Consider the following 15,224-nt stretch of genomic DNA (forward strand, 5'->3'; position numbering starts at 1 on the left):
TAAAATCGAGGAAAATTACTGACGGCCGAAATGTCCTCTAACAATTTTAAACGCGCAACTCTCACTGGCTTTAGCTGTTATGGTCCCCACACACAAGTTGTTCCGCCCTGCGCTTTTTTCATAATGGTTAGCTAGCACTACACCCCTGCTCGTTGCTTGTTCTCTATTTCGCTATACTATTTCACCCCAGCTAAAGTCATGAATGGAAACGAAACTTGTGTATCGCTTGAGGCGATTGTGACTAAATTTGTATATCATGTCTTTTTAACTTCGGGGTCAATGAACGAAACAGTTTGTTAATTCAGTGTTCACCAGAAATTAATGTAGCCACAGAAATTGTACCAGCAACAGTTCTATTTTTGAAAATGTTTACTATATGTAATCCCTTCCCTTCCCTCGACAATAATGAGTTTGACTGCCGTGGATGCGCTCTCCTTTATTTGAACACTCTAACTGGACTTGTATTTTAACATTCCACCTAACTGATCACGAAATGTTTCAATTGCAGCTGTCCATCCCTGATCGAATGGCCAACTGTTGTTTAAGACCAGGTTTTTTCTCTCTATAACTTAATTAGGCGCTTCCCATTTAAGTGATTACATGTGATATAAGAGACATTAAATTTCCTCTTCCTCTTCCTTCAGTTGGGTTTGAATTGGATGTTTCGCCATGTGCTCGGCAGCATCTTCGGCAGTGTTAGGTGTTGCCATTCTTTCCGCTTGACCTGTAACAGAATCAATTGCCTCGTCGTAGGTTGTGTTGCCAGGTGCTTTATGTTTACCAGCATCTTTGGAGCTGGTAGCTAAGTGCCACACAATCTTCCTTTCATTGCGATCTTTGTTGTAGCAAGCACATACCGACCCCCAGACTTTCCAATCGCATCCTTTCCAGTCCCATGTTGCCGTGTTCATATATGCAGTTTCCTTGGAACTACCTAGGATTTGTTTCTCCGACTTGTGACGAACGCATGATCTTCCCCCGCAATTGCACCAGACACCAACCATGTAGTAACAGTCATTGTCGCTATGACAACCTTCCTTTGGGATAGAACATTCGAATTCTGGATATTCTTCCTTTGATCCTTTGGTGTAGTCGAATTTTTGAAGTTCGACACCATTGAGTGTCTTGTAGGTACAACCGTAACTTAAGTAACCGTTGTAGTAGTACTCGAGGTTTGTTGCTCGGATGTAATTCTTAGATCCTGGTTTAAAGCGGCTTTGTAATATGCGCGAAATCGGCATTAAGGTATGCTGGACAGGCGAAGGTGCCTCATCAGCTTCATTCATAAGTTTTATAATCAGTTCAGCTGACGTTTCTCCATTTGCCAGCTCGCTATTTGTTGCCCTTAGTCCTCCCCTGACGAACTGTGTCTCGCTAACACTCATCTTGCTTGCCTTTGATATTTCATTGCTGCCTATTTTAGAACAAGCAGAAACGCCAAGCTTTCCAACAGACGTGGGACCTGCAGCCGAGACACATGCTTTCACCTGGAAATCTCTCTCGCTATACGATTGAGAGCTCTCTGCGAAGACCATTTGCTGGAACCTTGATCCGCGCCTCATAGATGTTATGACATGGGAGCCATATTTATCTAGGAAAGTACGATATGCTCTCCAAGAATTGTGAAACCAAGGCTTTTCAATTTTTAATGGCAGGTTTTCTAAATAGTCCAGAAAACCTCCATCGAGGGTGGATCTTTTGGCATTCACAAGGCATTCTTTATCGACGTAAATCTTTTCTGTCAACGCCTCCTTGATCAAAGATATGCCACTCACTTCTGTTTTCAATGAGCTTTTGCTCTTTGTTGCCACTGATACAGTAGCGCTCAAAGTAAACGTCGAGGTTAACGAGGCGCTCAGGCTTGACTCGGTGGCCAGTGACTTATACAATTCCTTGGTACTTTTATAGTAATCGAATTTGCTGCTTGAGGACTTCAAGGGTTTCTTAGTGAAGCATTCTGATGGTAGAGGTTCAAAGATGCGATTCTCTTTTTCATGAAAGTCGGCCAATAAGTTTATCTTCGGAAGGTAAACCACCTTTCCGAGTCCCTCTGATTCACTATCGGTAGCTTGACTGGCTTCAGGAATTGCGAGGGTCACGCAAAGCAACAGTAGCAGGGAGACAAACATGATTTCCTGCATAAAGAGTGTCTCTACCTTGATGCTTGTGATAAGGCACGAAATCTGTGAAACGAAGACAGATTTAAATTAATTAACTGAAAAGCATTTTGTTTTTTTATATGCACTTCCTTATAAAGTAGTTAGTTTGGCAGTGATACTCGTAATAATGATAACAATAATTTTAACAGTAATTGCTTAAGAGTTAATCATACTTCCCAGAACTCTTTAATGCCAAACCTTTAAGGCGTTATACCTATACTGGTTCTATATCCAGCAGTGTGTCAAACCACCGAATCAAACCAGGTTACGTTACTGAGCGTTCTAGGTTACTGTGTGAAAATATCGGCATCGATTTGAAAATAGATCGTGTATTTAAGGTCCTAGGTTTGCGGGCATATAGAAATAGGGAATTAATCACGAAAGGTTGAAAATTACAGGAGCGATTCAGAGTATAGCCAGGATGGTTGGGAGACTAGGGCGAGGACCTTGTCTGACCCGTTCACCATCACACAAATAGTTCGTCGACAACTGGCCACCAGTTGACTGAATGTCGAATTACAAGTGACGATCCTCCCTTAACCCTTAAACCCCAAAAGTGATTTACATGTAACTTCTCCCCATAATATCCATACAATATTCAGGAAACAGGTAATGAGAAATCTTAAACGTTTCACGTAGAAGTTTTAATCTTGATCTAACACCAAAACTCTCGTAACTTATTTACAAGGAAACGTGTAGCAGCCATGAGAGAGAATTAACGATCTGATCTTGGGAGTTAAAGGGTTAACAGCTTACTTATTTTTAGAAGGGTGGGATTTAAATGTCAATTTCATTGTGCAAGCTAAGACTTTATGATGTAAAATGAAAAGTACGGACAACGAGTGAAATTCCACGAGCTCGACTCTGATTTAGTTTACTTGTGACATGATATCTGACAGCAGCGAATCCTAAAACCCACCGGAAACTCGGACGCAAAAGTGAAAATACTTAAATGAACAGGAACAAGTAGTGACTATATGGTAATACCATAATTTAACGATATGATCTGCTATTGCACTTTCTTTGACTTAAACTTGGACTTAAATTTGGAAAGGAAACACCTTTTAAACGTGATGTTCAGTTTGAATCAGTATTGCTTCATCAGAAGTAATACTCCAAGAATTACAACTTTGAATGGAACACTTAAACTTGCATGTATTTAAAACAACGCAAATAACTTTCTTTTTTAAGTAGTTGTGTTAAGCCAACTGTATTGTTATACTACCTACTCAGGCTGGCTTTTCGAAATACTACATGTATACAGGTGCCCCTGATGTATATTATTTTTTCTTTGTGAATTATTGTAAAGCCGTAGAACTTAAGACAAGAGCGCCGTTATTCAAGTATGTAACGTTGCTATCTACTTACCGAATTAAAAGAGCGCCAAATATGACTGTAGGAACGAGGCAACCTGTACCGTAGAGCGAAAGGTGTCACTATCGGAAAGGCCTTCAGCAGGGTGTTGACGTTTTCCGCGGGGTTTCGTCTGGGATCTCGATTAACCCTTATCAACTTGTAAACCCTAATAGTCTACCATTGCACTTTCTTTGACTTTAACTTGGACGTAAATTTGGAAAGGAAACTCCTTACAAACGTGGTGTTCAGTTTGAATCAGTGTTGCTTCATCGGAGGTAACACTCCAAGAATTACAACTTTGAATAGAGCACTCAAACCTACATGTATTTAAAAAAACGTATACTTTTTCCTTTTTAAGTATTTGAGATAAGCCGAATATATATTGTTATACTACCTACTCAGGCTGGCTTTTCGAAATACTTCATGTATACAGGAGCCCCTGATGTATAGTATTTTTTCTTAGTGAATTACTGTAAAGCTGGTAAAACTTAAGACAAGGGCGCCGTTATTCAAGTATGTAGCGTTGCTATCTATCTATCGATTGGAGTGGATTCCTCCAGGACGCTCTGTCTGTTAGAGTCTGAAAACTGTGCATATGATGAGATGCGTTTGGCTTTTATGCTAGAGCTGAGCTTCATTAAGAAGGCACAGGTCACAGGAATATTTGCATGTAGGCAGCTCATGGGTTGAAAGAAAAATCTTTTTGTGTTATTGCAGACAAAATCGGGTCAAACTTTTCAAAATTTCGATTGTTGTTTAATCGGGGCAAGCAGTTAAGTTTAATGTATCGAAAAAATGAGAAAATCTTTAAAAGAACGCGATATACGGCTGACAGAACAAGGGAACTGGTACTGTAGAGCGAAAGGTGTCATGATGGGAAAGGCCTCCAGCAGGGTGTTGACGTTTTCCGCGGGGTTTCGTCTGGGATCTCGATTTGTATATCTTATTTACATCGCGTATCGCATTGTACAACCAAATGGAACTTAAGACGAGAGCGCCGTTATTCAAGTATGTAGCGTTGCTATCTACTTACCGAATGGAGTGGATTTCTTCAGGATGCTTTGTCTGTTAGAGTCTGTAAACTGTGATGAGATTTGTTTGGTTTTTATGCTGGATCTGAGCTTCATTAAGAAGTCATAGGTCACAGGGATATTTGCATGTGGGCAGCTCAGAGGTTGAAACAAAATTCATTTTAGGTTATTGTCGACAAAATCTGGTCAAATTTTCGTATAATTTGGTTTTCATTCTCTTTAGTTGAGGAAAGCAGTTAAGTTTAATTTGTCGAGAAAATGAATAAATCTTTAAAAGAACGCGAGATACGGCTGAAAGAACAATGGAACCTGTACCGTAGAGCGAAAGGTGTCATAATCGGAAAGGCCTCCAGCGGGGTGCTGACGTTTTCCGCGGGGTTTCGTCTTGGATCTCGATTTGCATATTTTATTTACATCACGTATTGCATCGTACAACCAAGGGGAATTTCGGGCACATTTCGCTAAATGTTTACTATTAAGAACATTTATAAAACAGCCAGACAGAGAATAGTCGCGAGAGAGCCTAGGCCTAAAATATCGAAGATAAGTTCTTTTTTTCGAGTCCAAGTCTATGCTCATTATGATGATGGTAATGATGATAGTCGCAGTGATGATGATGATACTAATTATAATAACAAGGAAGAAAACAGTGATAATGGTAATAGAAGCTTTGTTTAAACTTGAAGACGAATCAGCGGATCCTTATAGGCAACAGATGGTGTGGACCGTTGGTTATTAAAAGTTTAATAGTCAAAACGTAAAGAAAATAGTGATGAAAAGGTTATAAGAAGAAACATTTAAACTACATTTAAGTTAGTTAAAGATGTTTTTCGTCTTGTCACCAGCATGGGACAAAGAAAAAAACCCTTTACCGAGCTGAAAACTTAATATCTGTCTTATTCTATTTACAAACATGACGCTATCGACATTACCGATCCTAGCAGTATCCAGGACGCGTATTATATGAACTTCGTAATAGACCTCGCTCACCGTAGAGTCTGTTTGGCTCAGTGGTATTACATCGGAGCGCGGAATCTGGAGATTTGAGGTTCGATTCCTCATGTGGACTCAAAATGGAAACTAAGGAGGTTGTGTATTGCTTAAGGTGTTTGTGACTAAATTTGTGTATCAGGTCTTTTTAACTCCGGATCAATGAACGAAACAGTTTGTTAATTCAGTGTTCACCAGAAATTAACGTAGCCACAGAAATTGTACCAGCAACAGTTCCATCTTTGAAAATGTTTGCTATATGTAATCCCTTCCCTTTCCTCTCGACAATAATGAGTTTGACTGCTGTGGATGCGCTCTCCTTTATTTGAACACTCTAACTGGACTTGTATTTCAACATTCCACCTAACTGATCGCGAAATGTTTCAATTGCAGCCACATCATGACCCCACGACTTTCCAATTGCATCCTTTCCAGTCCCATTTTGCCGTGTTCACAAATGCAGTTTCCTTGGAACTAGGGGCGATTTGTTCTCCGACTTGCGGCGAACGCACGTTTTTCCCCTGCAATTGCACCAGACATCAACCACGTAATGACAACCATAATTGAAGAAACCGTTGTAGTAGTACTCGAGGTTTGTTGCTCGGATGTAATTCTTAGATCCTGGTTTGAAGCGGGTTTGTAGTATGCTCGAGATTGGCATGAAGGTATACTGGATAGGTGAAGTTGCCTCATCGGCTTCCTTTATAAGTTTTTAATCAGTTCAGCTGACGTTTCTCCATTTGCCAGCTCGCTATTTGTTGCCCTTAGTCCTCCCCTGACGAACCGTGTCTCGCTAACACTCATCTTGCTTGCCTTGGATCTTTTACTGCTGGTTCCGTTAGAACAAGCAGAAATGTCAAGTTTTCCAATAGGCGTGGGACCTGCAGCTGAGATACAGGCTTTCATCTGGAAATCTCTCTCGCTATACGATTGAGAGCTCTCTGCGAGCACCATTTGCTAGAACCTTGATCCGCACTGCACAGATGTTATGACATGGGAGCCATATTTATCCAGGAAAGTACGATAAGGCGAGTTCTCTAAATAGTCGAGGAATCCTCTTTTGAGTGTGGACTTTTTGTCCTTGGCAAGGCATTCTTTGTCGACGTAAATCATTTCTATCAACGCCTGCTTGATCAAAGATATTCCACTCAGTTCCATTTTCTCTGAGATTTTTCTCTTTGTTGCCGCCGATATAGTTGTGCTCAAAGTAAGCGTAGAAGTTAACGAGGCGCTTAGTGGCCAGTGACTGATACAATTCCTTGACGACTTCAAGGGTATCTCGGTGAAGCATTCTGATTATAAAAGATCAAACATGCGATTCTTTTCTTGACGAGATTCGGCCAATAAGTTTATCTTCGGAAGGTAAACCACCTTTCCGAATCCATCTGATTCACTATCGGTGGCTTGACTGGCTTCAGAAAATCTTAGGGTCACGCAAAGCAACAGTAGCAGGGAGACAAACATGATTTCCTGCATAAAGAGCGTCTCTACCTTAATGCTTGTGAGAAGGCACAAAATCTGTGAAACAAAGACAAATTTAAATTAATTAACTGAAAAGCATTTTGTTTTCATATGTCATAATCTCAAAACGAGGTTACGTTACTGAGCGTTTTAGGTTACCGTGTCAAAATCTCGGCATCGATTTGAAAATAGAGCATGTGTTTGAGGTTCTAATTTAGCGGGCATTTAGAAATAGGGAATTGATAACGAAAGGTTGAAAATTAAAGGAGCGATTCAGAGTAGCCAAAATGGTTGGGAGACTAGAGCGAGGACATTGTCTGACTAACATTTTTACCTTATCAACTGTGTCTAGAATTGGGCATATTGTTATTTTCACCATCATCACAAAGTTGACTTGCCGGTGGGCTGTTGATGGATACCCGTTCACTATCACACAAAAAGTTAGTCGACAACTGGCCACCAGTTGACTAAATGTCGAATTACAAGTGACGATCCTCCCTTAACCCTTTAACCCCCAGAAGTGATTTACATGTAACTTCTCTCCATAATATATATATACATATATACAATATCCAGGAATCAGGTAGTGAGAAGTCTCAAACGTTTCAGGTAGAAGTTTTAATCTTGATCTAACACCAAAACTCTTGTAACTTATTTACAAGGAAACGTGTAGCAGCTTGAAGAGAGAATTAACAATGTGATCTTGGGAGTTAAAGGGTTAACAGCTTACTTATTTTTAGAGGGGTAGGATTTAAATGTCATTTTCATCGTGCAAGCTAAGACGTTATCAGGTAAAATGAAAAATACGGACAACGAGTGAATCTCCACGAGCTGGACTCATTGTTACTTGATTTAGTTTACTTGTGACATGATATCTGACTGCAGCGAATCCTAAAGCCCACTGGAAACTCAGACGCAAAAGTGAAAATGCTTAAATGAACAGGAACAAGTAGTGATTATATGGTAATACTATCAAACCCTCCGTAATCGACAGCTTCTCAAAAAAGGCGACTTCGTTAAAAATGATTGCCTCACATTACATTGCACATTTTGTCTCGAACAGAATAACGCCCAATGGAAAACCAGAAGTAAAGAAAATGAAACTATCACGCGCGCTCAAGTACCAGGCTAGTGACAGAAGATCTTTTGATCAGATTGGAAAAAATGACTGTTCCAGAACGCGTGCTTTCTGAATTACCTGCGACCCTTATCTCTGCTGTCTCAAAATTTTCTTCTCAAGTTCTCTTTGTGCTGTAAAACTTTGGATTCAATTTTTTTTAAGGAGAAAAAGACTAAGAGCAATTTTAACGCGAAATACAGATAACTGCGAGTCCTGATCAGGAAGTCTTGATTCAAACATGATACCGCAGCTTTCAAAGGAGTACCGGGACCCTATCAACCTGTAAACTCTAATAATCTGTCGTTGCACTTTCTTTGACTTTAACTTGGACGTGAATTTGGTAATGAAACACGTTACAAACCTGATGATCAGTTTGAATCAGTATTTCTTCTACGGAAGTAACACTCCAAGAATTACTACTTTGAATAGAGCATTCAAACCTACATGTATTTAAAACAACGTATACATGATTTTTGAAGTATTTGAGATAAGCCGAATGTATCGTTACACTACCTACTCAGGCTGGGTTTTCGAAATACTTCATCTGTATTATTTTTCTTAGTGAATTGTTGTAAAGCCGGTAGAACGTAAGACAAGAGCGTCGTTATTTTAGTATGCAGCGTTGCTATCTGCCTAACGATTGGAGTCGATTCCTCAAGGATACTCGGTCTGTCAGAGTCTGTAAACTTTGCATGTGATGAGATGTGTTTGGCTTTTATGATAGAACTGAGTTTCATTTAGAAGTCATAGGTCACAAGAATATTTGCATGAAGGCAACTCAGAGGTTGAAAGAAGACTTTTTCTAAATTATTGTTGACAAAATCTGGTCAAATTTTTAAAATTTTAGATCTTTTTGTTGTATAGTCCGAGAAAGCCCTTAAGTTTAATTTTTCGAAAAAATGGCAAAATCTTTAAAAGAACGCGAGATACGGCTGAAAGAACAAAGGAACATGTACCGTAGAGCGAAAGGTGTCGTTATCGGAAAGACCTCCAGCGGGGTGTTGACGTTTTCCGCGGGGTTTCGTTTTGGATCACGATTTGCATATTTAATTTACAGCGCGTAGTGCATTGTATAACCAAAGGGAACTTAAGGCTAGAGCGCTGTTATTCAAGTATGTAGCGTTGCTGTCTAGTTACTGAATGGATTGGATTACTCCAGGACGCTCTGTCTGTTAGAGTCTGTAAACTTTGCATGTGATGAGATGTGTTTGGCTTTTATGATAGAACTGAGCTTCATTTGGAAGTCATAGGTCACAGGAATATTTCCATGTGGGAAGCTCAGAGGTTGAAAGAAAACTCTTTTTTAGGTTCTTGTCGACAAAATCTGTAACAGGATCACTTGACTCGTTGTAGGTTCTGTTACCAGGTGCTTTATGTTTACCGACATCTTTTGAGGTGGCAGGTAAGGACCACACAACGTGCCTTTCATGGAAATCTTTGTTGTAGCAGCCACACCATGACCCCAAGACTTTCCAATCGCATCCTTTCCAGTCCCATTTTGCCGTGTACATAAATGCAGTTTCCTTGGAACTAGGGGGGATTTGTTTCTCCGACTTGTGGCGAACGCACGTTTTTCCTCCGCAATTGCACCAGACACCAAGCACGTAGTGACAATCATTGTCGCTATGGCAACCTTCCTTTGCGATTGAACATTCGAATTCTGGACGTTACTTCTTTGATCTTCTGGTTTAGTCGAATTTTTGAAGTTCAACAGATTAGATTTTCTTGTAGGTACAACCATAATTTAAGAAACCGTTGTAGTAGTCAAGGTTTGTTGCTCGGATGTAATTCTTAGATCCTGGTTTAAAGCGGCTTTGTAATATGCTCGAGATCGGCATGAAGGTATGCTGGATAGGTGAAGGTTCCTTATCAGCTTCCTTCCTAAGTTTCTTAATCAGTTTAGCTGACACTTTTCCATTATTCAGCTCGCTATTTGTTGCCCTTAGTACTCCCCTGACGAACCGTATCTCGTTAACACTCATCTTGCTTGCCTTGGACATTTCATTGATGTCTACATTAGAACAAGCAGAAACGCCAAGCTCTCCAACAGACGTGGGGCCTGCAGCCGAGACACAGGCTTTCACCTGGAAATCTCTCTCGCTATACGATTCAGAGCTCTCTGCGAAGACCATTTGCTGGAACCTTGATCCGCGCTTCACAGATGTTATGACATGGGAGCCATATTTATTTAGGAAAGTACGATATTCTTTCCAAGAATTGTGAAACCAAGGTGTCTCAACCATTAATGGCAAGTTCTCTAAATAGTCCAGGAAATCTTCAACCAGGGTGGACTTTTTTTCTTTCACTTAGCATTCTTTGTGGACTTAAATCTTTTCTATCTACGCCTCCTTGATCAAAGATATGCCACTTCCATTTTCTCTGAGCTTTTTCTCTTTGTTGCCGCTGATACAGTAGTGCTCAAAGTAAACGTAGAGGTAAACGAGGCGCTCAGGCTTGACTCTGTGGCAAGTGACTGATACAATTCCTTGGTACTTTTATAGTAATCGAATTTGCTGCTTGAGGAAATCAAGGGTTCCTTGGTGAAGCATTCTGATGGTAGAGGTTCAAAGATGCGATTCTCTTTTTCATGAAAGTCGGTTAATATGTTTATATCCGGGAGGTAAACCACCTTTCCGAGTCGCTCTGATTCACCAGTGGTAGCTTTAGTGGCTTCAGAAAATGCGAGGGTCACGCAAAGCAACAGTAGCAGGGAGACAAACACGATTTCCTGCATACAGAGCGCCTCTAACTTAATGCTTGTGAGAATGTACAAATCTGTGAAACAAAGACAGGTTCAAATTAATTAACTGAAAAGCATTTTGTTTTCATATCCACTTCCTCATAGAGTAGTTGGTTTGGCAATGATATTCATAATAATGATAACAATAATTTTAATAGTATTTGTTAAAGGTTAATCATACTTCTCAGAACTCCTTAATGCCAAACCTTTAAAGCCTTATACCTCTACCGGTTCTATATCTAGCAGTGTGTCAAACCACAGAATGTTGGTCATGATCTCAAAACGAGGTTACGTTACTGAGCGTTTTAGGTTACCGTGTCAAAATCTCGGCATCGATTTGAAAATAGATCATGTATTTGAGGTTCTAATTTTGCGTGAATATAGAAATAGGGAATTGCCAACGGAAGGTTGAAAAATTAAAGGAGCGATTCAGAGTAGCCAAAATGGTTGGGGGACTAGGGCGAGGACCTTGTCTGACTAACATTTTTACCATGTCAACTGTCTCTAGAATTGGGTATATTGATATTTTCACCATCGTCACGAAGTTGACTTGCCGGTGGGCTGTTGATAGATACGCGTTCACGATGTCACAAATAGTTAGTCGACAACTGGCCACCAGTTGACTGAATGTCGAATTACAAGTGACGATCCTTCCTTAGCCTCCCTTAACCCTTAAACTCCACGAGCTGGACTCATTGTCACTTTGATTTAGTCTACTTGTAACATGATATCTGACGGCTGCGAATCTTAAAACCCAACGGAAACTCAGGAGCAAAAGTGAAAATGCTTAAATGAACAGGAACAAGTAGTGATTACAAGGTAATGCCATCAAACCCTCCGTAATCGACAGCTTCTCGTAAAAGTCGACATCGTTAAAGATGATTGCCTCGCATTACATTGCACATTTTGTCCTGAACAGAATATCGCCCAATGGAAAACAAGAGGAAAAGAAAATGAAACTATCGCACGCGCTTAAGTATCAGTCCAGTGACAGAATATCTTTTAATCAGATTGGAAAAATTTTCTTCTTAAGTTCTCTTTGTGCTGTTAAACTTTTAATTCAATATTTTGATGTGGGAAAGACTAATTGCAATTTTAACAGGTAATAAAGATAAGTGCGAGTCCTGATCAGGAAATCTTGATCCAAACATGTTACCGCAGCTTTCAAACGAGTACCGGGACCCGATCAACCCTACCAACTTGTAAACCCTAATAATCTGCCATTACACTTTCTTTGACTTTAACTTGGACGTAAGTTTGGAAACGAAACACCTTTCAAACGTGAAGTTCAGTTTGAATCAGTATTGCTTCATCAAAAGTAACACTCCAAACCTTAATGTATTTAAAACAACGTATACATGTTTCTTTGTCAAGTATTTGAGATAAGCCGAATATATTGTTATACTACCTACTCAGGCTGGCTTTTCGAACACTACATGTATACAGGTGCCCTTGAGGTACAATATTTTTCTTGCTGAATTATTGTAAAGCCGGTAGAACTTAAAAGAAGAGTGCCGTTATTCAAGTACGAAGCGTTGCTATCTACCTACCGAATGGAGTGGATTCCTCCAGGACGCTCTGTCTGTTAGAGTCTATAAACTTTGCGTGTGATGAGATGTATTTGGCTTTTATGCTAGAACTGAGCTTCAATAAGAAGTCATAGGTCACAGGAATATTTGCATGTAGGCAGCTCAGAGGTTAAAAGAAAACTCTTTTTTGGTTATTATCGACAAAATCTGGTCTAAATTTTCAACATTGCGATCTTTTGTTGTATAGTCGGGCAGTTAACTTTAATTTGTCGAAAAAATGAGAAAATCTTTGAAAGAACGCGATATACGGCTGAAAGAACAAGGGAACCTGTATCTTAGGGTGAAGGGTGTCATTATCGGAAAGGTCTTGTTCGGAAGCAATAACGAAAATCTCCTAAAGGCGACTGAACTGAAAAACGAGCGATAACTAAAATCTCCCAAATGCGACTAAAACTGCGACTGTAATTATTCAGCTGGCGACCAAGATGGGAGGAAGGTATGAACTGGTTTTTGTTTGAGGTTTCGTTTGCGATTTGAGTTTTTGAGTTTTGAGTCGTGCACAATGGCTGCCGAATCCGAGGACAGCCGTGTTACCGAATTTCCGCTGGATGTTGACGTTTTCCGCGGGCTTTCGTTTGGGATCTAGATTTGCATATTTTATTTACATCGCGTATTGCATTGTACAACCAAAGGGAATTTCGGGCACATTTCGCTAAACGTTTAGTATTAAGAGCATTCATAAAACAGCTAGAAAGAGAATAGTCGCGAGAGAACCTATGCCTAAGAAATCGAAATTAAGTTTTTCTTTTTCTCAAGCTTCCTTTGTCCAATTTTCGTTCTGTTTCCGGGAATATCAAAGGATTTCTTTTTCGCGAAACTTGCCAGGTTTCGATGTTGCGTTTCACTGGTCGGCAGCATGACCGCATTGAAAGGTGAGTTACTACTTCTCTAACGAATTAATAGGGTATGTTGGATATTTATGAAAATTGGCCAGAATTTTCGGCAGTTTTTAGCACCCCAAAGTATTTGAGGCTTTTACGAAATTCGAAATATTTCTCTTTGGACGTCCCAGAGGATAACAAGAACCAAAACATTTTTTGATGTCCAACTTCAAAATCGATATTCTCAGGAACTAAAAAGAATATTAAAAAAGGCGTCAATTTTTTGTTAGCCTATTATGTTTTTTGGAGGTCCGCAGGAACGCAAAAGCTGGTAATTCAGTGAAGCAAACACCGTCGGTTTTGAGCTTAAAAGCTAGCATGCGCCAACCCAAACAAAATTTTTGGGAACTTTTGTGAATTTTAATCTGTTCTTTATAAAGCTTTATAGTGATATATAGTTTTCCATGGTTTCTTTAAAAGTAGCGCGCGTAGGACGATTTTTTCCGGAAAACACCTTTTTTTTGTTAAACAGCAACCTTAACTGACAAAAGCGTAGGTAATTTAGTAACCGGATGAGTTAAATGATTAAAAGAAAGCGAACAGGTAGGCATCTATACTCAGTTAAGTTAATGGATTTCACGCCAAGGTTCAACCTTTTCGTAAGTTCACCCTATCGATTATTCAAACGGTCCAAAAGTTAAACCAATGCGAGGAAACTTTTAGATTGATTAGAAAGTAAGTTCAAGTCAAAAGAGAATCTTCTCTTCCCTGTTTTTGTATCAGGGAATCTTACTAAGTCTATACTCATTATGATTATGATAATGATGATAGTCACAGTGATGATGATGATGATGATGGTACTAGTAATAATTACAAGGATGAAAACTGTTATAATGGTAATAGAAGCTTTGTTTAAACTTGAAGACGAATTGGCGGATCTTATAGACAACAGCCAGTGCGGACCGTTGGTCATTACAAGTATAATAGTTTAAATGAAAAAATTACTCAGTTCTGATTGGTTAAGATTAATGCAGTTTTCTAGTAATTCAATGCAGAAGAGGGTTAATTCAGTGCAAAGAAGTAACAAACCAGACATTCCGATTGGTCAATAATCAAAGAAACTCACAGATAGCAAATCGCATGCGAGCCTTGGATATCGCAACATTTGGATATGCTGAAAATTTGCGAGGGAAGCATTTGCCGGCTTTTTAAGAAGGTTTTCTTTCGCCACCGCAACAACAATACAGCAGCTGAAAAACAGCTCTAACAACGAAAAAACTGTAAAAAGCACTGCTTTTTGGTTGTCGGTTTGGAAAAAGTGGTGTTTAGAGAAGGGAATTGCCAAGGAAATCGAAGATTACGAGCTGACCCAGCATTATTTTTGCACGTGATGCGCGCGCTTTGCTTCTGCATAACTGTGATAAGCTATCTTGTATTTTTTCATGTATATTATTAATACGTAATCACATGATTTTCCTCGTGTAATTTGGAATAAATAAGCACTTGTTAATTTTTTCAGAGAATACAAATTAAACTCGCCCTACGGGCTCATGCAATTTTGTTACTCTTTGAAAAAACTTACTCGTGCTTATTCCAAATTGCACTCGAAATCATGTGATTACCTATACTAATAGTCAAAACGTATCGAAAATAGGGATAAAATGGTTAAGAAATGAAACATTTAAACTACATTTAAGTTAGATAAAGGTGTTTTTTTTAATTTGTAGATTTTTAAAACACTATGCTACAAAACGCAGTGGTGGGGATGTGTGGCTTATTTTAGGCTGGGGTGCTATGTTCCGTGGCCAATGGGTGGGGCTTGCATAAGGGAGTGGTACTATTAACCACTGTTAACAGACCCAACTACCGTTTAAAACCTTAAACTACAGAGGGGCCGACATATGTGCGCTCGGCACAAAATAAGGTCGATCTCATCTGCAGGACCGGTAAATTTGAA

The 15,224-nt window shown here is 39.5% G+C and overlaps 1 protein-coding gene and 2 pseudogenes across 1 annotated transcript; all 3 read right to left on the reverse strand.

Annotated features, from left to right (window-relative positions):
• Positions 1-421: 421 nt before the first annotated feature.
• On the reverse strand, positions 422-2,213 carry LOC149050209 (DELTA-alicitoxin-Pse2b-like). The gene has a single exon (XM_089197804.1). It carries the CDS (start codon positions 2,139-2,141, stop codon positions 618-620), a length of 1,524 nt encoding a protein of 507 aa, XP_089053930.1. The 5' UTR covers positions 2,142-2,213; the 3' UTR covers positions 422-617.
• A 3,741-nt stretch (positions 2,214-5,954) lies between these two features.
• Positions 5,955-7,049, reverse strand: LOC113680284 (DELTA-alicitoxin-Pse2b-like; annotated as a pseudogene).
• Positions 7,050-9,361: 2,312 nt separating this feature from the next.
• LOC149050210 (DELTA-alicitoxin-Pse2b-like) lies at positions 9,362-10,936 on the reverse strand (annotated as a pseudogene).
• Between the last annotated feature and the right edge of the window lie 4,288 nt (positions 10,937-15,224).

The sequence above is a fragment of the Pocillopora damicornis genome, chromosome 2 (genome assembly GCF_964200805.1).
Source record: "Pocillopora damicornis chromosome 2, jaPocDami1.2, whole genome shotgun sequence".
In the NCBI taxonomy this organism is placed as follows: Eukaryota; Metazoa; Cnidaria; class Anthozoa; order Scleractinia; family Pocilloporidae; genus Pocillopora; species Pocillopora damicornis.